Below are 26,424 nucleotides of genomic sequence, written 5' to 3'. Positions count from 1 at the left end.
ACTGTAGAATCCTTTGTAGGTTCTCCATCGGTTGGAGGAAAATAACAGAGGCCAACCAGAGAATATTGAGAAGCAAAGCAGCTCGTAAGCCTGATCTTTATTGATCTGTTGCAACAGGGTACTCCCCCCAGACGCAGGAAAGGAGGAGGACCCAGAACCCAGGTGTGCCCACCCTTATATAGACATTTTAAACTGCCCACCTTGGCGTCAAAGACCACCCCCAGTTACATCATACCTACATCACAGAAAGGGAGGTCTACAGCAGAAATCTGAGTGCATTGTTTACCTCCTGTCTGGCAGGTTACCTGTTAATGCTCACTTGACTGGATACCCTGGGGAGCCTGGCTAGTCTTTTGTAATGATAAATACTTAGTTCCTGGGCCATGTCACACCCTATTCAAACACAGATATACCCTTAAGACAGGATTTGCGAAAGAAAAGACAGTGGGGAGGCTCTTCCATTGGACCTTGCAGAGAAAACACCTGGCCAGCCTGGGAGTCAAAATGGCTCCATGGCTGCTCTCCTGCGCAGCTTCAGACATGTGGCCTATATATCTATGTACGTGTTTGCCTGGTACATTTATGAACCTTTATTATATACATAAGACCTTATTTTTTTTAATTTCACACCCAACCTCTGCTTTAAAAAACTTCTTGTGAAAGACAGTCCACCACCTCCCAAGGGAGTCGGTTCCACTGCTGTTCTGTAAGGGACATTTCATCTGGAAATGGTTGGTGCAACAAAGGGGGGAGCAACAGGGGCCCCCGCTTTCTGGTGTCACTGAGCTCTTGATCCAGGTGGCGGCTGCTGTGTAGAAAAATCATTGCCAAAGAACCACAGAATTGCAGAGCTGGAAGGGACCCTGAGCATCATCATGCAGGAATATGCAGCTGTCCCATGTGGGGCTTGAACCTGCAACCTTGGCCTTGTCAGCGCTGCCCTCTAACCAACTGAGCTATCCAAGACCCCCCTTTGCAGTAGCGGCAGGGACCCCCCACTCTTCCCTCTTGAGCCATGGATCCAGTAAATAGTAGTAATAAATAATAATAATAATAATAATAATAATAATAATATTTATTTATACCCCGCCCTCCCTCTCTCCACTGCTCAGCCTGTGAGGGAGGGAAAGAAGAGTGCCTCTGAGCATGGACAGAGCTCTCAGAGGGGGACCGGCCAGCTCCTCCTTCAGAAACTGGGCTAAGGAGCCTCCCTCCCTTTGGGCTCCTACATGGTGCGCCCGCCCCAAAGATGGGCGCGGGTGGGCGGGGCGCGGCTTCATGCCCGTCCCAAAGATGGCCTCCCCGGTGAGGCCGGGCGAGCGTGTGCGCCTGCGCGAGCGCCTTCCCGTCCCGGCCACTTTCTGGGCGCCTCGTTCGCCGCAGCAGCAGCAGCAGCACCTGCCCGACGGCGCGGACGGCGGAGAGATGCTGGGACTGTCGCTGCTGCTGGGCTTCAGCACCGGCTGGCTGGCCTATTACTGGGCGCGCGTCCCCAAGGTCAGTGTGGGCAGCCTCGACGGGGCGGGCGGAGGCTGAGCCCCTTGGCCAGGGGGAGAGGGCGTCCCGGGCATCCTTGGCACCCCTCTTGCGGGCGAGGGATGAGGCAGGGGGGGACCTTTCTCCTCCCACCCCACGAGCCCAGCTCCCCCGACGGCAGCCCGACGTGACCCCTGGTAGCCTCGACGGGGCGGGCGGAGGCTGAGCCCCTTGGCCAGGGGGGGGGGGGGAGGGCGTCCCGGGCATCCTTGGCACCCATCTTGCGGGCGAGGGACTAGGCTGGGCGGGACCCTTCTCCTCCCACCCCACGAGCTCAGCTCCCCCGACGGCAGCCCGACGTGACCCCTGGTAGCCTCGACGGGGCGGGCGGAGGCTGAGCCCCTTGGCCAGGGGGGGAGAGGGCGTCCCGGGCATCCTTGGCACCCCTCTTGCGGGCGAGGGACTAGGCTGGGCGGGACCCTTCTCCTCCCACCCCACGAGCCCAGCTCCCCCGACGGCAGCCCGACGTGACCCCTGGCCAGGTTCCGAGGTGGAGGCAAGAGACACCAGGAGGGTCACGGGGATTGGGGGGGGGGATCTCTGCTCTCTGCTCCTTCCTTCGGGGGTCTCGGGGCTAAGCCTGGCATTTGCCCCCGACGGTGGGGTGGGCTGCCTGCCTGCCTGCCCGCCTCGGGCTGGGTGTGAGGCTGACACACGTGCGGCAAACCCCCCTTTGGAAAACAGGCTCGGAAGTATTCATTAGGTATCTGCCACAACAATAATCAGGGACAGAAACTAGATTCCTCCCAGCCACGCCTGGTTTTGGCTCTCCCGGGCAGAGAAGCACCTTCCGAGGTTCTGGGCAGCTCAGTTTCAGGAGGATATGGACAAGCTGGAAGTTGGGCGGAAGACGGGGAAGGGTCTGGGAAACAGCCTCGTGAGGAACGGAGGAGGAAGTTGGGGTGTTTAGGCTGGAAAAGAGAGACCGAGAGGCAATGTGATCAAAGGCAGATTTAGGGAAGCGCAACTGGCGCAAATATTGGTGTTGCACACGTGGTACCCCTGAAACTTGAGACCCCCCAATCCGCCACTAATATGGCGGTTCCCTCCCTGCGAGAAGCCAGGTTACAGGGAACCAGGCAGAGGGCCTTCTCGGTGGTGGCTCCCGCCCTGTGGAACGCCCTCCCACCAAATGTCAAAGAGAACAACAACTACCAGACTTTTAGAAGACATCTGAAGGCAGCCCTGTTCAGGGAAGCTTTTAATGTTTGATGCATTACTGTACAGTGGTACCTTGGGATGCGAACGGGATCCGTTCTGGAGCACCATTCGCATCCTGTAGATGCGACTGTGCATGCGGGGGTTGTGTTTTGCCACTTCCGCGCATGCGCGTGATGTCATTTTGAGCGTCTGTGCATGCGCGACAGGCGAAACCCGGAAGTAACGCACTCCGCTACTTCTGGGTTGCCGTGGAGCGCAACCCGAAAGCACTCAACCTGAAGCACATTCAACCCGAGGTATGACTGTATTTTAATATTTTGTTGGAAGCTGCCCAGAGTGGCTGGGGTATAAATAATAAATTATGATTATGATTATGATAGCCATCTTCCAATATCTCAAGGGCTGTCACATGGATCGCTTTTCCTCCTGCTCTGGAGGGCAGGACCCAAACGAATGGATTCCAATGACAAGGAAGGAGATCCCAACTAAACATTAGGAAGGATTTTTGGGCAGCAACAAGTGTTTGCCTGTGAAAGGCGTTTTGCAGGAAAGGGCGAGCAAAGTCTCCCTGTGGAACCAGGAGAGGACACTGCCCAGGGGCACGACAAATGCCAGCCGGAGGCCCTTTGGCAAGAGGCAGGAAAGCAACCTCTGTGTGGGCAGCAGCGGAGGCAGCTTAGAATTGCAAAGTTAGAAGGGACCCCTAGAAGTCATCTAGTCCAACCCCACAATGCAGGAATATTGAACTCCAAGGAAGGAGAGCTCTGGGCAGCGCTGAGCTTGAGCTCCCTGTGACCTTCCTCTCCCCCCCCCCCAGCCCCCGCTGCTGGTGGCTTGCCAGCCCTTCCGCTCCTTCCTGGAGAAATATTGCCCCATCGTGAACGAGACCTTCTACCCCACGCCCTGGTGCTTCGAAGGACGGCTCCAGACCATCGTCCGCGTCTTCCTCAAGTCCAGCCCGCCCGTCTCCTACCGCAGGTCAGCCGTATGGGGGGGGGGGAGGGAGGGAGCCAGGCCCAAGGTGGGGGCCGGTGCCAGTCTGCTTGGGAGATGGTGAGCATGGGGCTGTGATGCCAGGGAGCCCATCTCACCCGCCTCCTCCTCTTTGCCCTTTCCCATCCAGTGAGGTGCTGAGGACCGCAGACGGAGGCCAGCTGCTGCTGGATTGGGCAGACGGCGAGAGCGGGCAGCACCCTGACCCAGAGAGCTGCCCCATTGTCCTGTTCCTGCCAGGCCTGACGGGCAACAGCCAGGAGACCTACATTCTGCACATGGTCCTTGGCGTCCAGCAACGGGGCTACAGGTGGGAAAGCGCGCCCTGGTTGGGGGGTGGTCCTGGCATTGGCGGTGCTATTACTTGTTGCGTTAACACCCCACCTTTCTCTCCACTGAGCTCAAGGTGGCGCACAGCAACCCTGTGAGGTAGGGTAGGCTGAGAGGCGAGTTTCATGGCCATGGGGGGGGGGGGATTTGAACCCTGCTCCCCTAGGTCCTCCCCTAGGGACGCAGGTGGCGCTGTGAGTTAAACCACAGAGCCTAGGACTTGCCGATCAGAAGGTCGGTGGTTCGAATCCCCGTGATGGGGTGAGCTCCCGTTGCTTGGTCCCTGCTCCTGCCAACCTAGCAGTTTGAAAGCACATCAAAGTGCAGGTAGATAACTAGGTACCGCTCCGGCGGGAAGGTCAACAGCGTTTCCGTGCGCTGCTCTGGTTCGCCAGAAGCGGCTTAGTCCTGCTGGCCACATGACCCGGAAGCTGTACGCCGGCTCCCTTGGCCAGTAAAGCGAGATGAGCGCTGCAACCCCAGAGTCGGCCACGACTGGACCTAATGGTCAGGGGTCCCTTTACCTTTACCCCAGGTCCTAGTCCAACACTCTACCCATTACACACCACTGCCTTTTCCCATTCTTGTTTACTACCCTAAGGTAAACTGATTCTGTCTATGGAGGTTCCATTTAGCAATCATAAAAAACTGAGAAGAGCCCAGCTGCTGGGTCTGGTCACAGGGGGCCCATGATCCAGGTTCCCACAATGGCCAACCAGGTGCCTCCCCCTGCCCAGGACCCCCAGGAGTGCCAGGGCAGGAGGGTCTTGGCCCTCTCCCCGCAGCTGCTGTTTCCCAGCAAGGGGCATAGCATGTAGCCACCATGACTTGCAGCCACAACTAGCCTTCTCCTGGGTTCTCACTCTCTTCCCGTCTCCCTCGCAGGGCTGTTGTGTTCAACAACCGAGGCTGCAAAGGAGAGGAGCTGCTGGTGAGTGGGGCCACAGCTGGGGGTGTTGCACCCTTGGGTGCTGGGGGAGGGAAGGGGAGGGTGCTCTGGACTGCAAGGCGAAGGCAGGCTGGGCACCCTGACTCCGTCTCTGCAGAAGAGGCAAGCCTCACCCACCATCTCTCCTCCTCCCTCCACAGACCCACAGGGCTTTCTGCGCCAACGACACCGAAGACCTGGAGCTGGTGGTGGGGCACATCAAGAGCCGCTTCCCCCGGGCCCCCCTGATGGCGGTGGGCGTTTCGCTGGGCGGGTGAGGCTCTGGCAGGGCAAGGGGGGAGGCGGGTGCGAATCGGGAGTTGTGCTGCAGAGAAGCGGCTCCGTTGCCCCACGATGGGGAGTCCCATTGCCTCCCGTCTTGGGCCTCCTTCTCATAGGAAGGAAAGAGCACCAGGAGTGCCTGCAGGATCAGGCCCCTGGCCCTTCTAGCCCAGGATTCTGACCTCACAGAGTGCCCATTGTGGGAAACCCAAAAGCGGGAGTTGAGCACAAGAGTAACTCTCCCTTCCTGCCGTTTCCAGGAACTGAGATTCAGAAGTATTGCTGAGCCGAGCCAGGAGGTACCTGGGCCTCCCGCCCCCCCCAAAATCCCCCCCACCTGAGGCCAGGTTTCCTTCTGCCCCCCCCAGGCAATGCCAAGGTGCCCCCCTGAATCCTGGCTGCTGGGCACTTCAGGAAGGAGACAGGGGGCTGTGGGGCTCAGCTCCCGCTTGCTTCTGGGCATCCGGGTGCCCCCTGTGAGAGCCGGGGGCTGGACTCAAAGGGCCCCTTTGGTCAGATCCTGCTGTTCTCTTGCCAGCCTCACTCCAGGACCCACCCACAAGGAGCTGGAGAATGACCTCTGCCTCCTGCTAGGACTCTGTTTATGAGCCAAGCTGCCTCTCCCCTAAGACAAATTTCCAGGGTGGCGGGGCAAAGGGCACGGAAACAGCTCCTGGCAGCGCCTAAGTCCTGGGCGAGGACACTCTGGAGCGGAGTCTCCTGCCAGTGGGTCTCCTTCCCAACGGCTCCTCCTGCCCCTGCCGCTTCTCTTAAGCCGGTTAGGGGCGAGGGTGTCCTTGGGGGGACCCTTTGGAAGGTGGAAGGCGGAAGGCTTCCCTCGCTCAAGGGACCCACAGCCCTGACCTCCTGTGTCCCCAAATCCAGCCATGGTGGGAGGGGAAGGGAACTGAAATGCTGGAGAGGCTTTTGCGCCCACACAACCGGGACTCTGCTGCAGTTGATTATCTGGGTGAAAGGGAAGGCAGAGCCCAGCTTGCCCGGTTGTGGTGTTTACGGGAGCCGGTGAGTCAGCCTTCCTCCTCCTATGACTCAGGCGTTTGCTCCCAGCAGCGTCAGTCTCCGCTTGATGCTACAGAAAGGTTTCCCTTACTAGCAAGAGCAGGTTTGCCAGCTGGGGCTCAGGGAAGCCCCTGGGCAACCTCCCAGAGGTTCAGATGATTCGTTGTTTAGTGGTGTCCGCCTCTTCATGACCCCCTGGACCAGAGCACGCCAGGCACCTCTGTCTTCCACTGCCTCCCTCATGCTGGTAGCTTCGAGAACACTGTCCCACCATCTCGTCCTCTGTCGTCCCCTTCTCCTTGTGCCCTCCATCTTTCCCAACATCAGGGTCTTTTCCAGGGAGTCTTCTCTTCTCATGAGGAGGCCAAAGTCTTGGAGCCTCAGCTTCAGGATCTGTCCTTCCAGTGAGCACTCAGGGCTGGTTTCCTTCAGAATGGAGAGGTTGGATCTTCTTGCAGTCCATGGGACTCTCAAGAGTCTCCTCCAGCACCATAATTCAAAAGCATCCATTCTTCGGTGATCAGCCTTCTTTATGGCCCAGCTCTCACTTCCATACATCACTACTGGGAAAACCAGAGCTTGAACTATACGGACCTTTGTTGGCAAGGTGATGTCTCCACTTTTTAAGATGCTGTCTAGGTTTGTCATTGCTTTTCTCCCAAGAAGCAGGCGTCTTTTAATTCAGCTGATAACCTTGACCCAAAAGAGCAAGGGGCTCAGTCCAGCTCTGGGCTGCCAGGGGACTGTACCCCTCTTCCACCACCAGATCCAGTCTGCTTGAGAAAGGGACCCCCAGGACTGCTAGGAATCCCAGAGGAATGCTCCAGTGTGACCCCGGAAGTGGCCTGTGGCAGCCATTGGTGTTCGTTTCCTATAAGCCACGGTGTGGCTGATCTGATGGCTCCAGGTGTTCCAGGTCTGCCCCGTTTGCCCCTCTGGACTGGCTGGCCTCCTCCTCTAGAACTTGCCCACATTCTCTTGCCAGTGCGGAAAATGTGAAACCAGGACCCGGAAGTGCAAAACGGAAGTGGCTCAAGGGGGACGCTCCAGAATGGGGGTGGGTGGGCTTTTACTGGAGAAGCTCCCTTGGGGGGGGGTGCCAGCCTTTGGCCTGCAGCTGTTTGGAGCTGTTTGGACCTGAAAAAATGTTCTGAGCAGCCTGAAAGCTGCCCTGAGTCTTGGCCCCAAAGAAGAGTGTGTGGGTGCCGTTCGCAGTTCACTGCACGGAAGCGCAAGAAGGGCCTGCAGGATCAAGCTGCTGGCCCCTCTAGTCCAGCATCCTGTTCACCCAGTGGCTCTAAAGGGCAGGATTCCAGCGCAAGAGTCCTCTCCCCTCCAGTGACGGGAATTCCTGCATTGCAGGGGGTGGACTAGATGACCCTTGGCTCCCTTTCCGCTCTATGGTTCTATGAATCCAGAAACATCGCTGCCTCTCAGTGTTGAGGCAGAGCATAGCCATCGTGGTTAGTAGCCAATGACGGCCCTCTCCTCCTCCATGAATTTGTCTCCTCCTCTTTTAAAACCTTCCAGCTTGGTGGCCGGCACTGCCTCCTGTGGCAGGGAGTTCCACAGTTTAACTTCATGCTTTTAAATCCATCCCAAATCTTGCAATGTTCTACACTTTAACCATGTGCTACATAAAGGACTTTCCCCCCCATTTTATAAACTTCTATTGTGCTGCCTTTTCTCCAAACGGAGAGGGCTTCCCAGAGAGCTGCTGGCCAATCACAGGGGCAACCTGTAATATAGAGGGGCTCTGGGGGGGGCAGGACAGGGACTGATGGTCCAGCTGTGCCCAGAACGTACCTGGGGCAAAGCCACCCCTCCATCCATTTGAAGCATCCCTCTGGAGATCCAGTGTGGTGGTAGTGGTTAAGAGCAGTGGACTCGTAATCTGGTGAACCGGGTTCGCGTCTCCGCTCCTCCACCTGCAGCTGCTGGGTGACCTTGGGCCAGTCACACTTCTCTCTTAAGTCTCTTAGCCCCACTCACCCCACTGAGTGTTTGATGTGGGGGATGAAGGGAAAAGGAGAATATGAGCCGCTTTGAGACTCCTGAAGGGAAGTGATAAATGAGGATATCAAATCCAAACTCCTCTTCCTGCCCCCAGGATCCTGGTGCTGAACTACCTGGGGCGCAAGGGCCCAGAAGCCGGACTGGTGGCCGCCATGACATGCTCCGTCAGCTGGGACTCCTTCGAGACCACCCACTCCCTCGAGAGCCCCCTCAACCAGGTGCTCTTCAACCAGCACCTGACGGCCAACCTGCGCAAGCTCATCCAGCGGTGCGGTGCTGTTGTGGGGGGGGGGCAGAGGCAGGTCTGGCATTCCGGACCCCTTCCGGGAGGGAGGGGCCCCAAGACCCTCTGCCCTTCGGCTCTTCCTTCCCCAACCCCCCCCCCCTTTTCCATTCCCTGCTCACACCTCAACCCTATTTTCAGGCACAGGAAGATCATTGCTGAGCGAATTGATGTGGACCACGTGCTGAAGGTACGGCCCCCTCCCTGGAAGAGTTGGAAGGGACCCACGAGGGTCATCCAGCCCAACCCCCCTGCGACACCGCAGCGAACGCTTTTGTGCTCTCTCTTTGCAGGCGCGCAGCATCCGGGAGTTTGACGAGCGCTACACGGCCGTGGCCTTTGGCTACCGCTCCTGCGAGGAATACTACCAGGCCGCCAGCCCCTGCCAGAAGGTGCGCAGCTTCCGGGTCCCGGTGCTGTGCCTCAACGCCTCCGACGACCCCTTTTCCCCGCTTCACGGTGAGTCCCCCGGCCTCCTCCCAGGCAGGCGCCCCTCTCCCCCCGGGGCTCCTGCTCTCGACTGACCCCCCATCCGCCTTCCTTGCAGCCATCCCCGTGAAGGAAGCCCAGAGCGTCTCCACCCTGGCGCTGCTGGTGACGGCGCGAGGAGGGCACATCGGCTTCCTGGAGGGGCTCCTGCCGCGCCACCAGAGCTACATGGACCGCGTCTTCGCCCAGTTTGCGGGGGCCGTCTTTGAGCACCAGGAAGAGCTGGCGGCCGCCGTGGCAGCCGAGCAGGAGCAGCAGCTGCAGCAGTGCCACGAACAAGGGCCGGGCACCCAGGTGGCAACCTCCTAAGCAGAACCAGGGAGGAGGAGGAGGGTCCCTGTGGCCCCCAGCGCAGGCCCTGTGAGCCCCACAGGTGGAGGGCCTGAGCCCGTTGCCCTGCTCCTTCCAAGGGGGGGAACCAGAGGCCAGCAGCCCCTCCAAGAGCCTGGCTCTGCTGGGACCAGGACCGTGCAGAATACAAGATGGCTTTTCCAGTACCTTGGCGTGAGGCTGCTTCCATTCTGGGCACAAAGGAAGCTGCACTTCTCTCGCCCAGAAACTTGCTTCCACCCCAGTGAGGAGCCCTTTCCCCTCTTTCTTTGGGGGGGGGGGGGACAGCAAGAGCTCAGGGGCAGAGCAGCTGCTCTGCCTGCAGAAGGCCTTGGGTTCAAACCCCTTTGGCAGCGTCTCCAGGGAGAGCTGGAGCCCTGGAGAGCGGCTGCCAGTTAAAGAACTATAGAACAGCTGGCAAAGGACACCCATCTAAAATGGTCGCAAGCCGCTTTGGGCTGCCCTAAGTAACTAACAAGTTTAATCAATAATCAATAATAATAATAAAGACCCAAGAGAGCCACTCCCAGCCAGCAGCGGCCACAGGAGGCCAAACTGGTGAAAGGAGAGAAAGGGCTGAGATCTTTGATTGTGTTGGGTCGATTTCCTGTAAAACAAACACACACAAATGTGCACATTCTACCCCCACCTACCGCACAAAAATCTCTCCGTGCCACTCAGAGCCAGGCTGCATGTTGGGCAGCAGGTGTGGGCTTGTGTGGAGACCATTCATTGTCCTTTCCACAACTGCTCTGGGCCTTGTCGCCCTCCAGCCTCTGATTTCCTGGTTCACTCCCTCAGGGGGTGATGGGCAGCCAGCTCAGAGCACACCTGGGCTGCCGCTGAGCCAGGTAAGCCTTGCTTGCACCTCAATGAGGGCAGAGGGTGGCATGCAAAGGCCGTTCGTAATACAAGTTCACTGCTGGGAAAATAAAGGGCCGGCGTCATTTCAGGACACGGCAACTGGGAGCCAATGGCATCGGTAGCAGGATCCTCACAGCTGATCTGCAGGAATGTGAGCTTCCTGGGAAGCTGGAGGAACCCAGCAGCAGCTGAGAGATTCCTGACAGGCTTTGCACATGGCGGAGCAAAGGATCGTCTCAGCCGCAGGAAGGGAGGGGTTTAGAGTTACACGGAGGAAAAACAGATACTGGAGTTGAGCAAGCGGAAGGAGGTCAGATTACAGCTTAGGGGAATTTTTAGTGGCTTAGTTGGGTCATCGCATAAGTCGTGGGTCATCTAAGTCCAACCTGCTGCAAGGCAAGAATCTGAGCTCTGATCAGCATTTCCGCGGCCTGGTGGCACATGCAACCCCTAAAAAGCGCATGTACCCACAAAAGGCACAAGCCCCCCTGCTCCCCTCTTCCTTGTGCCCCGACACCCATGGGCACAAGGCCAGGTGGGGGCTCCCAGGCTGCAGCCATTTACTAGAGCGGGGAAGGGGTCCCACGTGGCAGACCACCTCCACTGCTCCAAGTCTGGTGCAAAACAGCCCCTCGCGCACCTGTGGGGTGCTCCAGCCCCGCCCCAGCCAGGAGGGGACAGACGAGGCAGGCAGGGAGCAGAGCTCTTGCTCCATCATCTCGTTTAATGGCAACTTGCAAGACCCCCGTCGTGGGGCTGGGAGGGGCCTCGCTTGCCCAACGCAGCCGAGGCTGGAATGTTTCAACGTGGCAGTCCAGAACGGAGGAGTGGGGCTGCCCCACCCCGTAGTCACCAGCAGGGGGGACGGGGGACGACGAGAGTTCATGCCCCACCCCAAGACTTCATCTGTGGGGGTTCTGCCCCCCTGGCTCAGCCAAGCACACCTGTCCACAGGCTCTGAGGGGGCAGCCTTCGCCCCGGACCCCGGGGCCTTCTGCAGTCTGTGGGATGAGGAAGGGGTGGGCGCCCCCCCAGCGCAGGAAGGGCAGAGCCGAGGCCTAGAGGAAGCCGGGGAAGGCCAGCTGGAGCAGCAGGACCGAGGCCACGATGAGTCCAGCGCACAAGAGCAGCACCAGCCACACGGGGAAGCTCCCTGCGGGGAGAGAGGGGAGACGACTGAGCAAAGCAGGGAAGAGGCCCCCCAAGCCCCCCTGTGGCAGGGCAGGGGCCCCACCCCCGACCTACGTCGGCAAGGGATGCGGTGCAGGTGGCAGCGGCTGTCCACGGCCACGCTGAGCAGGGCCGCCTCGTTGTCCTGGAGCAGGTCAGGGGTGTCCGGCAGGAAAGCCAACGCCGTCACCACAATGCCGTGCGCCTCTCGCACGTAGTACAGCCTCTGCGGGAGAGAAGAAGAGCCGGCCGGGTCAGGCCAGGGGCCCCTCACGCCCCACATCCTGTTCTCACTGTCGCCAACCATATTCTCCAAGAGGATCTGAGCGCAAGAGCTCCCCTCTCCCCCCCTGTAGTTTCCAGAAACTGGAAACTGGAATCAAATTGATTCCAAGCCAAAGGCCAGGTTGAACAACTCTGTCTTACAGGCCCTGCGGAAAGAAATCAGACCCCGCAGGGCCCTGGTCTCATGAGGCAGAGCGTTCCACCAGGCCGGAGCCAGTGTTGAAAAGGCCCTGGCTATGGTTGAGGCTAATCTGGTTCCTTAAGGCCTGGGACCTCTAGGGTGTTGCTATTTATGGACCTTAAGGTCCTCCGTTTGGCATATTGGGAGAGGCGGTCCTGTAGGTACGAGGGTCCTAGGCCTCACATGAAGGTCTTCCGGGCGGGGGGGGGGGGTGGAGGAACAGCGATGGGGCTCTCAGGATCAGCACTTGTTCCCCGATGCCATTTAGGCCCCCACCCCTTGGAGGGAAGGCAGCTGGCCATGCCTGCAGCGTGCCTGTCCTCAGGCACAGCCCCACCCCTGCTCAGCCGGCTTGGGGGGGGGGGGGCTTTTCTTTTCTGACACCAGCACTGCAAGGTGGGTCCCTCCCAGCTGGACTCCAGCCCTCCCTGTGGTCCAGCCCCAGGACCTGCCCAGGGCCTTTGCTGGCTCTCTCCTGCCCTTGGGCTATCAGTGTCAGGCTGCCCACGAGGCCAGGAGCCGCCTGGGAAGGAGCGGGAAGTTGCCTACCTGCAAGGAGAAGGCCACGAAGATGGCCACGGAGCCCGTGACGGTGCCCAGCCCCAGGAATGTGCCCGTGTCACTGCAAGCACAGACAGACAGCCGTCAGCTTCAGAACCAGGCAGGCAGGTTTGTGGGGGACCCCCACCCCAAAATGTGTGTTTAGCATCGCTTCCATTGCACAGGAAATATAAAGGCAGCATAAAACACATAACAAAAACAGGAGAGCGGGAGCATTGGCACATCTTCGGAAATCTTACATTGGGGGAGGCAAAAGTCACTGCAAATGGGGAGAAGATCGCGCAAGGCGAATTGTTCTGGCGTTTTCAGACAGGTGCTCTTTGCGTGATCCGGAGGCAGATAAAATAAACTCCCTTTAACCTACAGCAAACGTGGGTTGTGGGTGCTTGCAGTGTCGCAAGGGCTCTGACGCCCGGCCCGCCAGGCTACATTGCGCAACGGCTTCTTGGGCTGCGCTTCTGTGTTTGCCCAACAGCAATCAGCAAGTATGTCAAAAGTTCTTTAGCGTATATACGGAGAGCCCTTTTAAGGCCAGACACATCTTACCCCCAGAGCGCATGAAAAACCCCTCATTGGAGGTGAAAACAAAAAAAAAATTCCTTCTTCAGATACAACACACGAAAGCTCATACCAAGAACTAACTTAGTTGGTCTTTAAGGTGCTACTGGAAGGAAAAAATTTTTTGTTTTGACTATGGCAGACCAACACGGCTACCTATCTGTCATTGGAGGTGTTTACGCAGAGGTCGGAGGACCAGCCACCAGGGACCCTTTAGCTGTGGTTCCTACCTTGCAGGGGGTTGGACTAGATGGCCCATGAGGGCCCTTCCAATCCTACAGTTCTGTGATTGTACGGTTCCTAAGAAAGGCAGCCTCCCTCCCTGAGGACTTCCAAGGGGCCTCTCATGGAATTGTGGAGTTGGAAGGGACCCCGAGAGTCCTCGGTCCAGTAGACCTGAAGGAGCGTCTCCACCCCCATTGCTCAGCCCGGACACTGAGGTCCAGCTCCGAGGGCCTTCTGGCGGCTCCCTCACTGTGAGAAGACACGTTACAGGGAGCCAGGCAGAGGGCCTTCTCGGTGGTGGCGCCTCCTCCCAGCAGATGTCAAGGAAATAAAGAACTATCTGACTTTTAGAAGGCATCAGAAGGCAGCCCTCTTTAGGGAAGCTTTTAATGTTTAATAGGTTATTGTATCTTAGTGTTTTGTTGGAAGCTGCCCAGAGTGGCTGGGGAAGCCCAGCCAGATGGGCGGGGTATAATAAATTATTATTTTTTATTTTATTTTTATTAATTTTATTATTTTTATTAATTATTATTATTATTATTATTATTATTATTATTATTATTATTATTATTATTTAGCCCAACCCAGCAAGGCAGGAATCTCAACTACAGCATCCATCTGGGATTAAAGGAGAAAGGGCTCAACCCAAGACAGTACAGTTTGCAGGCAGCCGGGAGCTTCAGTATCAGATTCCAACCCCCAACGGCCAGCAAGGCCAATGGTCAGGGATGAGGGGAGTGGAGCCCCTAAGTGCTGGGAGGACCCCTGCACTTCTGAAAGGAGGAAAGTGAGAGAGGCGTGGCCTACCTGACGGACAGACAGGAGACGACCTCGTTGCCGCAGGGCCTGGTGAGCAGCGGGAGGAAGCTGTGCCCGTCCCACTTGGTGATGTAGCAGGGGGGCGGGCGCCGCTCCCGCTTGTAGGGGATTTGCACCGTGTAGAGACGCAGCGCCTGAGCCTGGTCCTCCACCGTCCCGAACCTGCGCCAGAAGGGGGAGGAGGCATCAGGGGACGGACAGCCCACGCAGGGGCCCCGCCTGCCCACCTGCCCAGCCAATTACCTGCAGGCCTGGTAGCGGTAGGCCTTTTCCGGGATGCCCGGGAGGTTCTCGTTCCAGTGCAGCCCCGTCACCATCTGGTCCCGCTGCCAGACGCAGCACTGGAAGTCCCGGCCCACCGTCACCACCTGCGGAGGGGCGAGAGGGCGGGGCTCAGGGAGGACGAGGGACCCCAGGAACACCCCACACACACACACACAACAACCCCCAGCCCTCGTCAAGAAGCCCACCGGCCTTGGCTCAGGGGAGGGAGGCCCTCCGGAGTCCGTCGCTTTCCTTGCTGGAGGAAGAAGGAAGGCAAAGTGACGGCTGCTTCCTGCCTTTCCCCCCTTCTGCACCCAGCCTTGGGAGACTTGAAAGGTCTGGATTGGAACTCAGAGCTTCATTTCCACAAGCAGGGACTTTGGCCCCTATTCACAGCGCGCTGCCCCAGGGGGAGCATTTTGCAAGAAGCCCAATGGCCTCAAGGAAGGGCTGGAAAAGGCCTAGCGACCCAACGGCGGGGGGGACCACGTGGGCTCAGAACCACGCGTTCATTTTGCTCCCTGGGCCTGGCTGTGCAGCGCAGACCCATCGCCTGCCCCACTTTTAAAAAGGGGCCGTTTGCTTTGAGCCCCTGGGCTGAGAGACGAGGAGAGACAAGGATGCAAAGCCCTCCCCAGCCAAAATAAAAAACGCACTTCATTTCCTTGACACATGAAGAGCCTGGCTGCTAGATTTGGTCCTGCATCCTGGTCTCACAGCGGCCGATCGGAAGTCCCCATGGGAACCCAGCGAGCAGGATCTGAGCGCATGAGCTCTCCACCCTCCTGGGGTTCCCAGCAACTGGCGTTCAGAAGCATCGCTGGCTGCGACTGGCGGGGGGGGGGGGCACAGCACAGCCAGGAGCCACCAACAGGCCTTTTCTCCACGAACTGGTCAAATCCATTGCTCAACTTGCCTTTCTGGGGGTCTCTGGAGCCCCCCTCCCTTGCTCCAGGAAGTAATATGCTGGAGACCCCTCTGCACAGTCACAAGAGGAACAACCCCCAGGCCCCATGGGCACCCCGAGGGCACCTGCCTTGGCATTGCCCATCTCCCTCCTCCTGCTCAACAAAGTCCTGGTCTCTGAACCCAGACAGAGAAGGAGCCTCTTCCCTTTGCAAGCTAGTGGCTATTCCAAGGACCACCAGGACTGGGGTCTCGGAAGCTCCTGCGGTGCCCCCTAACAGACCCCCAGGGACCAGACCAGCACCCCCTCACCTTGTTGTCTGGGCTCAGCGCTATGTCCTCAATCTCCCCGTTGTGGGCCTGGAACTCCAGGGATTTCTTCATGCTGGGGAACTGCAGACAAAAGGAGATATTTGGCCCCCCTGGCACCAGAGCACCCCCTCTTGCCCTCCCCACCATCACAACACCCATTCAGGCGCCCTCCCCTTACCTCCCAGACGCGCAAGAAGCCATCCACGCCCCCCGTGGCCAGGAGAGTGTGGTCGTGGTTGAAGCAGACGGCCTTCTGCAGGGCGTCTGGGCTGGTGTCCGTCTGGACGCAGTGCAGCGTCTCCACGGCCACCTCGCTCGTCTCGCTGCGCATGCCGCCGTTGCTGCCCGACCCGCTGGGGGTGGGGGCCTTGCGCCTCCGGGGACCCTTGTCGCCAGCACCTGGGGGTGCAACGGAAGAGATCGAGGGCTGCGGCCAACTCTGCCCACTCGCCGCCCACCATGCCCCTTCCCTCAGGGAAGACGGAGCAAGACTGCAATGGAGGAGGCCGCAAGCTGGCATCCCGCTGCTCCGGAAGGGACCCAAACCAAGAAAGGAGATTCCAGTGAAATATCAGAAAGAACTTTCTGGCGGTAAGAATGGATTCCCCTGGAATCGAAGAGACCAAACGGGATCTTTGAGCTGCGATTCCTGTATGGCAGCAGGTTGGACTAGATGTCCCTCAGGGATCCCTTCCAACTCTACCAGCCCCACCAGTGGATCCCCCTCTCTCCAGGGGGCCGGCCCCCACCTGCTTTGTCAGGAGCCCCTTCGGCCCCCGCCTCGGCTTTCTTCCCGCTGGGCTTCTGCAGGCGGAAGCTGAGGATGTGGCAGGAGGCGTCCTGTCCGGCCGCGATGAGGTCCCCGGCCAGCGCCATGGTCATGGTGGCGCGCGTCTCCGTGTCGTGAGCATGGAGCAGCGAGGCGCACAGCTCCCCCCCTCGCCAGTCCAGCTGCAGGAAATGCTGGGGGGGGGGAGAAAGAAGAGGGGGGCAGGTCAGCCATTGCTAGGAAGATTAACCCCTCTTCCACCTGCCATGGGGGGTCTTCCAGGCCCACCTCCCACTCACCCACTGTGCCAAGGGGGCACCCGAGGGTGCCAAGGGGGGAGAGGAGACGGGGGGGCAGGTCAGCCATTGCTAAGAAGATTAACCCCTTCGTGCCTCCCCTCCCCGGAGACAGGGCTCTGCCTCTTCCCCTGGCCCTGGGGGGGGGGGTCTTCCAAGTCCTCCTCCCCCTCGCCCCCTCCCGTGCCAAGGGGGCGCCCGAGGGTGCCGGGGGGGGGAGACGGGGGGCAGGTCAGCCATTGCTAAGAAGATTAACCCCTTCGTGCCCCCCAGGAGAGGGCTCCCCCTCTTCCCCCTGCCCTGGGGGTGGGGGCTTCCAGACCCTCCTCCCCCTCGCCCACTGTGCCAAGCGGGCACCCGAGGGTGCCAAGGAGAGGGGGGCACGTCAGCAGCCATTGCTCAGAAGATTAACCCCTTCGCGCCTTCCTCCCCTCCCCCCGGGGACCGGGCTCCCCCTCTTCCCCAGCCCCCCCCCCCGTGCCCTCACCAGGCCGTTCTTGATGCCCGTCTTGGCCGCGCCTCCGCCGCCCGCGATGAGCGCCAGGCGGGCCCCGCGGTGCACGCGCAGGGCGTAGAGCGGGAAGGGCGCCCGGTAGAGCTCCGGGGGCCGCCGGGGGGCCATGGCGGGCGGGTCAAAGGTCAGCTCATGCCCGCGCCGCCCCCTCCTCGGCTCCTCGCCCCTCCGCGCTCTTCCTCTTCCTCCTCCGCAGCCCCGCTCGCTCAGGTCCCGAGTGGGCATGCGCGGACTCCCGGCCCACGTCAGCGCCCAGCCCGGCCGGCGAGAGAGGCGTCGCGCGTCACGCGTCAGCCCCGTCCCTCCGTCGCGCGGCGCGCCATCTTTGGGAAGGGCGGAAGCCCGGAGTCCTTAAAGAGACAGCGGCCTCCGCGACTGAAGCCGAGATCTCTGCTGCTTAAGTGGGGCTTCCGAGATGCTGCGCCTGCAGGTTCAAAATTCTTGCCTGGGGCAGCTGCTTCTCCTGGGTCCCAGCCAGGGCCGGATTGAGGTTTGATGTGGCCCTCAGCTCCTGAAGGGGATGGGGCCCTTTCTAGGTCCAGCTGTCCTTGTCGCTGTTTTTGGTGTTGAATATATGCTAGATGGTCATTTAGGGACCTCATAGGTATCTCAAGCCCTTTGCACATGTTTCCATGCAAACAGTCCATGCAGAATGTAATGTAAAGGTAAAGGGACCCCTGACCATTAGGTCCAGTCGTGACCGACTCTGGGGTTGTGGCGCTCATCTCACTTTATTGGCCGAGGGAGCCGGCGTACAACTTCCAGGTCATGTGGCCAGCAGGACTAAGCCGCTTCTGGAGAACCAGAGCAACACACGGAAATGCTGTTTACCTTCCCGCCGGAGTGGTACCTATTTATCTACTTGCACTCGGAGGTGCTTTTGAACTGCTAGGTTGGCAGAAGCAGGGACTGAGCAACGGGAGCTCACCCCAACACTGATTCAAACCGCCGACCTTCTGATCGGCAAGTCCTAGGCTCTGGGGTTTAGACCACAGTGCCACCCGATTCCCTCTCATGCAGAATGTAGGCACCCTATATATAGAAAGGAGCAAACCAGGGATATTTTAGAGAGCAGGTGGGGCCCATTCCTTACATTCTAGGACCCTACACAACACAAAACACTGTTGCTGTATGTAGGTTTTATTTTATTTGTTGTTTATCTTATATTTTGGAAATGTACATCCAGTTTTCTTATTCCTTTAAAAAAATTTGGGGGGCCAAAAGAGTAGAGCCTTAAGCTATAGCTTGTTTAGCCTATATGTAAATCCAGCACTGGCCCCAGCTCTGGCCAGGAGCGAAGCCGTCTTCCTGCCTCGCTCGCCCCTCTCTTCCCTCCCTGCGGAAAGCACAGCTGCACTGCCAGTTTTTGAGACTTCGGAGGAGAAGTGGCCCATCTGGTCCTGCAAAGGCCCCAAAGAACCTAGGAAGCAAGATAGACTGCCTCTGGACCTGGAGGTTCCAGAAGAACAGAAGACGAGCCTGCAGGATCAGGCCCAAGGATCAGGCCATCTCCTCCAACATCCTGTTCTCACAGCGGCCGACAACCAGATGCCATTCTGGGAAACCAGCCGGCAGGATTCGAACACAAGCACCATTCTCCCCTCCTCTTGTCTCCAGGAACTGGGATCCAGAAGCATTGCTTCCTCGACTGTGGAGGCAGTCAGGGCCATCCTGACTAGGAGCCATCGAAAGCTCCTCCTGCGTGGATTTGTCCAATCTTTTAAAGCCATCCAGGTCGGTGGCCATCAGTGCTTCCTGTGGGAGGGAGTTCCACAGTCTAACACTGCGCTGTGTGAAGAAGATGGGCCAAACAGGAGACAAAGCAAGTCTGGGAGCTAAGAGAATTTGTTGCAAGCTATGGTTTTCCCACTACAGTGGACCTTGGGTTACATACGCTTCAGGTTACAGACTCCGCTAACCCAGAAATAGTGTTTCAGGTTAAGAACTTTGCTTCAGGATAAGAACAGAAATTGGGCTCCGGCGGCATGGCGGCAGCGGGAGGCCCCATTAGCTAAAGTGATGCTTTAGGTTAAGAACAGTTTCAGGTTAAGTATGGACCTCCGGAACGAATTAAGTACTTAACCCGAGGTAGCACTGTAGTGATGTATGGAAGTGAGAGCTGGACCACAAAGAAGGCTGATGGCCGAAGAATGGATGCTTTTGAATTCTGGTGCTGGAGGAGACTCTGGAGAGTCCCATGGACTTCAAGAAGATCCAACCTCTCCATTCTGAAGGAAACCAGCCCTGAGCGCTCACTGGAAGGACAGATCCTGGAGCTGAGGCTCCAATCATTTGGCCACCTCATGAGAAGAGAAGACTCCCTGGAAAAGACCCTGATGTTGGGAAAGATGGAGGGCACAAGGAGAAGGGGACGACGGAGGACAAGATGGTGGGACAGTGTTCTCAAAGCTACCAGCATGAGGGAGGCAGTGGAAGACAGGAGCGCCTGGCGTGCTCTGGTCCAGGGGGTCACAAGGAGTCGGACACAACTAAACAACAACAACAACAAGTTGTCCACTGAGAACAGGATGCCGGACTAGACGGGCCCCTGGCCTGATCCAGCAAGCTCTTCTTATGTGCCCTGTGTGTTGCCGAGCCGCTGCCTCCCTGCCCCAAAACAAAGCCCAGCATTGCAGCGGGTTGGACTAGATGACCCTCAGGGGTCCCTCCCAATTCTGTATTTCTATGATTCTTTGGCCAGCCCCACCTGGGCCTGAGTTCTCCGAGGCCATGCTTGTGGGGCGGAGGGTCTCTTTCTGGAGCCAGCTGGGTGGAGCTGCCTGAGCTGTCCCAGCAGGAGGCTGGGCTGGGGCCGGATCCTCCCAGCTGGGATAGGGGCGCTGGGAGTCCTCCTGGCGGCCGCAAAGCACATCTGGCCCCAGAGGAGGAGGATCAGGGCCAGCAGTAGGAGGGATGGCTGAGCCAGAGTCCGTGGCCGGGACCGGGGAGAAGGCGCTTGGCCCCTGCGCCCCCCAAGCTGCCTGCCTCCTGTGCCGTGGGACTAGCAGCCAGAGGGAGTCCCAGGCGTCCTCATCCTCAGGCCGCAGACGGAGGGGACCAGTGGGGCTGAGCAGGAGCCAGAGAAGGGGCAGCAGAGCCAGAGGAGCCGGCCGGCTGCCCGGGGACGAAGTGCCAGTCGCAGCTGCAAGGAGGGTAAGGAGGGCAGCAGCCTGGGGGCATCTGATGGCTCAGGGGAGAGGGTTGCTCTCACGCTCGGATCCTGCTCGTGGGTTTCCCACAGTGGGCATAAGAGGCTAGACTAGGTGGAATCCCCACTGACCAGCAGCTGGTCTGGTCTGATAGAACCTCCAGTTCCAGAGGCAGTCTATCTAGACTCCTGGGTTCTTTGTGGTATTTGGCCACTGGGCTCCCCCGGGCCTGATCCAGGAGGGCTCATCTCGTGTTACTCTGTTCTTAAGCAGCGCGCCACACCTGGAGCCGCTGGTCCAAGGAAGGAGGGAGGGCTTGCAGAGCAAGGCTGGGAGCAGGGGGTGTGTGTGGTGGGTCACCCCAGAGATGGCTGGACGATGACTCCTGCCTCGATTGCTGGCCAGGCTGGCAGCCCCACTGCTGGCCAGGCACATTCCCTGTTCCCATTTCAGAAGACCTGGGGTTTGCTGCTTGAGAGATGGCGCTGAGGCCCAACAAAGCATTGATTGATTGATTGATTGATTGATTGATTGCACTTCTATCCCACCAGAGAGCATAAGGAACATAGGAAGCTGCCTGTGTTCCTTCTAGCTTAGTATGGCCTACTCTGACCGGCAGCCACTGCTCTCTAGGGTTTCAGGCACAGAGTCTCTCCCAGCCCGGACCTTTTGCATGGAAGGTCTGCCACTCTGCCGCTGAGCTACGGCCCTGCAAGGCGCTCCGGGTGGCGCACATGGTTCTGTCCCTCCCCATTTTAGCCTCACAGCAACCCTGCCAGGGAGGTCAGGCTGAGAGCCACGGCCACACCCTAATGAGTTTCCTGGCTGAGGGGGGATTTGAACCCTGGTCTCTGCCAGGCCCCATTTGGACACTTCTGTGGCACACTGGTTCGAATCCCCACGATGGGGTGAGCTCCCATTGCTCAGTCCCTGCTCCTGCCAACCTAGCAGTTTGAAAGCGCGTCATGTGCAAGTAGATAAATAGGTACCACTCCGGCGGCAAGGTAAATGGCGTTTCCGTGTGCTGCTCTGGTTCGCCAGAAGCGGCTTAGTCATGCTGGCCACATGACCCGGAAGCTGTACGCTGGCTCCCTCGGCCAGTAAAGCGAGATGAGCGTCGCAACCCCAGAGTCGTCCATGACTGGACCTAATGGTCAGGGGTCCCTTTACCTTTACCTATGGCACACTGGCTCTTATGTGGCTGGGAATGTAGGGAGACGTAAGTTTGGAAGGTGCTCCCAAGGCTCATCTAGTCCACCCCATTGCAGTGCAGGAATTGCAGCTAAACAGCTGGAATAAAGGGAGATAAAAGGAGCACAAGGGCACCCTCAGCCAAGCCCCCAGTTCTGTGGGGGGTGGGTCATGTGATGTCCTTGCTGTAGGGCCAGAGGAATGTGTGGCTTGGGCCTGGCCAGCCCAGCAGCCGGACAGGGCCATTGGTAGCCCCACCTTGGGCTGACGCCGCTGTGTCTCCTCGTCCTCAGGGCCGCAGGAGGGCCCCCATTGCCGCCCGGGAGCGAAGCCGCGTGCAGACCCTCCGCCAGGCTTTCCTCGCCCTGCAGGCAGCGCTGCCCGATGTGCCCCCTGGCACCAAGCTCTCCAAGCTGGACATCCTCCTCTTGGCCACCAGCTACATCACCCACCTGAGCCAGACCCTCCAGCAGGGGCCCCTCACGCCCAGGATGCCCCCAGCAGCCTTCTTGCACCCACTGAAGGTAAGGGGGGGGAGAGGGCTGGTCTCCCCCTCTGGGGGTCTGGCATTGGCAGTTGCGAACGGGCAATGGAGGGGGATTGCTTTGGCAGCATCTGCCAGGGAACTGGCAAGCCCAAGTCGCACGTTGAAGCACTGGTGGTTTCCTCACAAGGAGCCCTGTGAAGCGGGTGGGAATATCTATTCAGTAGCCAGAGTCCTTTGGGGGGGGGTCCCTGGGCCTCCCCCAAGTTTGTTTGCTTCGCTTCATTTTTGGCCTTTGCACCCTGCTCTTCCGCCAACATGGCGTCCAGAGCGGCCTATATACATTTGAAATGAGACAGGCCCTGCCACCAAAAAACCTCACGGCATGCAAGGTAAAAGCAACAGGGAGGGAAGAGGAAAACTCAAAACTCAGGCACCGATTTTGAAACGTTGATTATGATGATTATGATTGGCTGGCCCAGACCAGAGGCAGAAGGGGCCTGACAGAGCGGCAGGGCTCCTCTCGCTCCTTCTCCCCCTCACCCCCCATCTCACCTTCCTGTCTTGCAGAAGTGGCCCCTGCGCTGCACCCTCTACGTGGGCTCCTGGCCTGGAGGCCGCCCTTCCGCAGAAGCAGCAGTCGTACCCTTGCCTGCCCCCGGCGGGTGGGCTCAGATGGGTCCTGACGCCAGGGGGGCACAGCCATGACCCGTTTCCGTGACGCAAGATCTGACGGTGGACCGGACTCCCTCGGAAGAGAGACGATTCTCTAGCTGAGATTCCTGCACTGCAGAGGGTTGGGCTGGATGACCTTTGGGGATCCCTCCAACTTTACGGTTCTCTGATTCTCCCAGGGGTGAGGGTGCCATGGGGTGCTTCCTGCCTCCTGGAGAAGCCTGGGTGCCCCCCAAACCCTCCTCTGCCCTCTGGGGCTGCATTCGGAGGGACAGTCGAGTCCCAGGCTGCGCTCTTCCCAGAGCGGGTTACAGGACCCCTCTGGACCCCTTAAAAGCTGTTTGTAGGGTGGACTGGAGTCCATACCATCTAATACAGGAGGTCTTAGGAGGGTCAGAGGGAGGCGACCTGGTGCCAGACCACTTCCAGCATTTCGCAGAATCCTCGAGTCGGAAGGGACACCTAGGGTCATCTAGTCCAACCCCTGCAATGCAGGAATTTGTTCAGAAACATCTTTTATAACTGCTCCATATAAGCAGCTTGCCTTTGCGTGGGGCTCCCCCTCCTGCAATGTGTGCTCAGACTTGCTGCCTGCTGGAACCCTAGAGGTGGAAGGGACTCCAAAGGTCCTCTAGTCCACCCCTGGCGCTGAGCTTATGGCCCCCTGCTATGCCACCCCCCAGTCTGTTTCCAGGGCTAATGGAGAGGGCTGGCTTTGACTGCTAAAGCCCTTCAGGGTTGGGGACCAGAAGGCTGTGGGGCTGGGCTGCCTCTCGGCCTGGAGCCCAGAGGACGGGCTTTTCCTTGCCAGAGACCCTCCCCCAGAAAGCCCTTCCTGAATTTTGGGGGGTTTGGCACAGACAAAACCCTTTTATCTCCCCAGGCCTTTGAAACTTGCCACAGCTCTGGACAGCTGTTCTTTGAGTCTTCCATCTTGTGCAGTGGGTCCCAAACTTTTTTGGGGGCCTGCCCCCTAGGTTCCCTCCATGCATCCCCAGTGCCCCCCACCCTACAGAAAACCCTATTCAGAATGGCGGTTTGCATGTCTCCCTACGAGGAAGAGAACTCCCTCAAATCCAAACCAGTCACGATCTTGCACAGTTTATTCAGATTCCAGTTCAAACCAGTTGAATTTGATCTAGTGAGACCAGCTGACCGTCATCTCCCCCTCCCTCTCAGCGCCCCCTAGGCAACCCCACCCCCTACTTAGGGACCCCCTGACCTAGTGCTTAAATCATGATGTTGCACCATGCTTTTACTGCATTGAATTTTGCCAGCTCCCGAAACACATGCAATCTGTGGCCGCTATTAACAAAACTGCATCCTTTGCACAGTGTGGCTCTGAGCATGTGCAGAGTGCGTTGCTACGGCTGCAAGAAGATTGGGGTGGGTCCCCTGGGTCCCTGAGGAGGGGGTCTGGGCAGCCTGGGGCCATCTCTTTTTCTGGAAGGACCCCATGGGAGGCATGGGCTGGGGAGAAAAACCTACATTTGGCCGGGGCTGCCTGTGGGGCTAAGAGGAGCTCAGGCTTCCAGTTGCTGCTTGTGGGGCGATGGGGGGAGAGGGAAGGCAGCCTCGTCTGTTCTTCTCTGGGAAAGGGGGCTGGGGCCAAGGCCGAACTCATAAATCCACCCTGGCCCCGGACCAAAGCCTGCCCTAATGAGCGAGCTAACGAGCTTTCCTCCTCCTCCTCCAGGCAGGACCCTCAAAGGTCCGTGGAAAGAGGGGTCACCCAGCCCTGCAAAAGTCCAGCTGCTCCCAGACAAGAGATATTTTCAGGGGGTGAATTGGCGTGGACGTTCCCAGGAAAAGTTGGCTCAGCCGCCCAGCAGCTGGAACACCCTCCACTCCCACCCCACGGCTCAAGGGCCCGGCACAGGAGCCAGGGAGAGCGGCTTATGGGGCAGAGGAGCATGGGGGAAGGGGTGGCATGTGGGGCACCGAGGCGAGGCCTCCAGAGCTGCTAGGACTTCTTCATGCTGTTAGCCTACGGAACTCACTGCCACTGGAGGCAGCAAGACTCTTGAATGCCAGTTGCTGGAAAGCAGGGGGGGGGACACACAGTCACGGAACGGAGAAATTACACAAAACAAATGAAATACCGTGAAAATTCCTGAAACGAGAAGTAATCGACCAGAAATAAACTAAATAATAAAAATCAAAAAGTTTAAGGAAAGAATCAGAAAAACCTAGAATTGTACAAAGGTTTGTGGCCGGCATCCCGTTAAGGCTTTGTACAATTTTTCCTTAAACTTTTTGATTTTTATTATTTAGTTTATTTCTATAAGATAATATTTCTAGTCGATTACTTCTCGTTTCAGGGATTTTCACCATATTTCATTTGTTTTGTGCAGTTGCTGGAAAGGGCAGGAGAGGAGAGGAGAGGGCTCTGGGGTTCGAATCCTGCTTGTGGGTTTCCCAAAATGGGCATCGGGGAGGAAGTTCCATAGTTTCAAAGAATCACAGAGCTGAAGGGACCCCAAGGGTCATCTAGTCCAACCCCCTGCAATGCGGCAATCTCAGCTGGATCAGATGGCCGTTCAGTCTGCTTAGAAACCTCCAAGGAAGGAGAACGCACCACCTCCCAAGGGAGTCTGTTCCACTGTTGAACAGCTCTTTCCATCAGAAACTTCTTCCTGATGTTTAGTCGGAATCTCCTTTCTTGTCCCTTGGAAGCCATGGGTTCAAGTCTTACCCTCTGAAGAAAACAAGCTGGTTCCCTCTTCCATGGGACAACCCATGAGATATTGGAAGATGGCTCTCGTGTCTCCTCTTCTCCAGCCCAAACATGCTCCTTCAACCGCTCCTCATCAGGCTTGGCTTCTTCCTCATTCTGCCTGCCCTCCTTTAACTCTGAAGGCGACGGGCCAAGCAGGAGACGGACCAAATTTGGGAGCCGAAACCCCCAAAAGGTGTTAAACTAGGGCAACCATGGCTGCAGGAAGCGCCAGAGGGTCACAGGGAGCTGCAAAGCTGGGAAGACACCATTGCTTCTGCACTGCCTCCCCAATTCCCCCCACTGTTGACCTCTTTTGTGGGGAAGGACATCAGGGACCCACCAACCCGAGTTCCCTGAAGATGGAAGCCCCGCCAGGGACCCCCAGACCCAGGGGAAAGAGCAGCAGCTTGTCTCCTGGCACAGAAGGGCCTGGCTGCTGAATCCGGCCAGAGGGGACCCAACTAGACACAGAATCCTAGAATTGCAGAGTGGAAGGGAGCCTGCGGTCATCTAGTCCAACCCGCTGCAATGCAGGGATCCTGTTCTCGCAGAGGCCAACCTGGTGGCTGTGGGAGGTGGGCAAGCAGGATTCCCTGGCGAGTTTCCACCCTGAGCCACCTCCTCCTCCATGCATTTATCTCATCAGAGTGGTGCATGCTCTGGTTATCTCCCGCTTGGACTACTGCAACACGCTCTACGTGGGGCTACCTTTGAAGGTGACCCGGAAACTACAACTAATGCGGCAGCTAGACTGGGGACTGGGAGCGGCCGCCGAGACCACATAACACCGGTCTTGAAAGACCTACATTGGCTCCCAGTACATTTCTGAGCACAATTCAAAGTGTTGGTGCTGACCTTGAAAGCCCTAAATGGCCTCGGTCCAGTATACCTGAAGGAGAGTCTCCCCCTCCATCGTTCAACCCGGACGCTGAGGTCCAGCGCCGAGGGCCTTCTGGCGGTTCCCTCGTTGCGAGAAGCCAAGTTACAGGGAACCAGGCAGAGGGCCTTCTCGGTGGTGGCACCTGCCCTGTGGAACGCCCTCCCACCAGATGTCAAAGAGAACAACAATTACCTGACATTCAGAAGACATCTGAAGGCAGCCCTGTTCAGGGAA

The 26,424-nt window shown here is 58.3% G+C and overlaps 2 protein-coding genes across 2 annotated transcripts; one reads left to right on the top strand and one right to left on the bottom strand.

The window, feature by feature from the left end:
• Nucleotides 1-1,278: 1,278 nt before the first annotated feature.
• Nucleotides 1,279-9,960, top strand: ABHD1 (abhydrolase domain containing 1). Its single transcript, XM_077926691.1, has 9 exons — nt 1,279-1,497; nt 3,515-3,675; nt 3,821-4,000; nt 4,906-4,951; nt 5,110-5,222; nt 8,361-8,534; nt 8,691-8,739; nt 8,843-9,008; nt 9,097-9,960. The coding sequence occupies exons 1-9, from the start codon at nt 1,279-1,281 to the stop codon at nt 9,345-9,347; spliced, it is 1,359 nt and encodes a 452-aa protein (XP_077782817.1). The 3' UTR covers nt 9,348-9,960.
• A 976-nt stretch (nt 9,961-10,936) lies between these two features.
• PREB (prolactin regulatory element binding) lies at nt 10,937-17,271 on the bottom strand. Its single transcript, XM_077926690.1, has 9 exons — nt 17,066-17,271; nt 16,263-16,476; nt 15,692-15,912; nt 15,514-15,594; nt 14,275-14,399; nt 14,020-14,193; nt 12,418-12,490; nt 11,478-11,628; nt 10,937-11,385 (listed from the first exon to the last, which is right to left on the bottom strand). Exons 1-9 carry the CDS (start codon nt 17,198-17,200, stop codon nt 11,291-11,293), a joined length of 1,269 nt encoding a protein of 422 aa, XP_077782816.1. The 5' UTR covers nt 17,201-17,271; the 3' UTR covers nt 10,937-11,290.
• Between the last annotated feature and the right edge of the window lie 9,153 nt (nt 17,272-26,424).

The sequence above is a fragment of the Podarcis muralis genome, chromosome 3, assembly GCF_964188315.1.
Source record: "Podarcis muralis chromosome 3, rPodMur119.hap1.1, whole genome shotgun sequence".
Taxonomy (NCBI): Eukaryota; Metazoa; Chordata; class Lepidosauria; order Squamata; family Lacertidae; genus Podarcis; species Podarcis muralis.
Note: the sequence above shows the minus strand (reverse complement) of the source record. Positions and strands in the feature narration are given on the sequence as shown.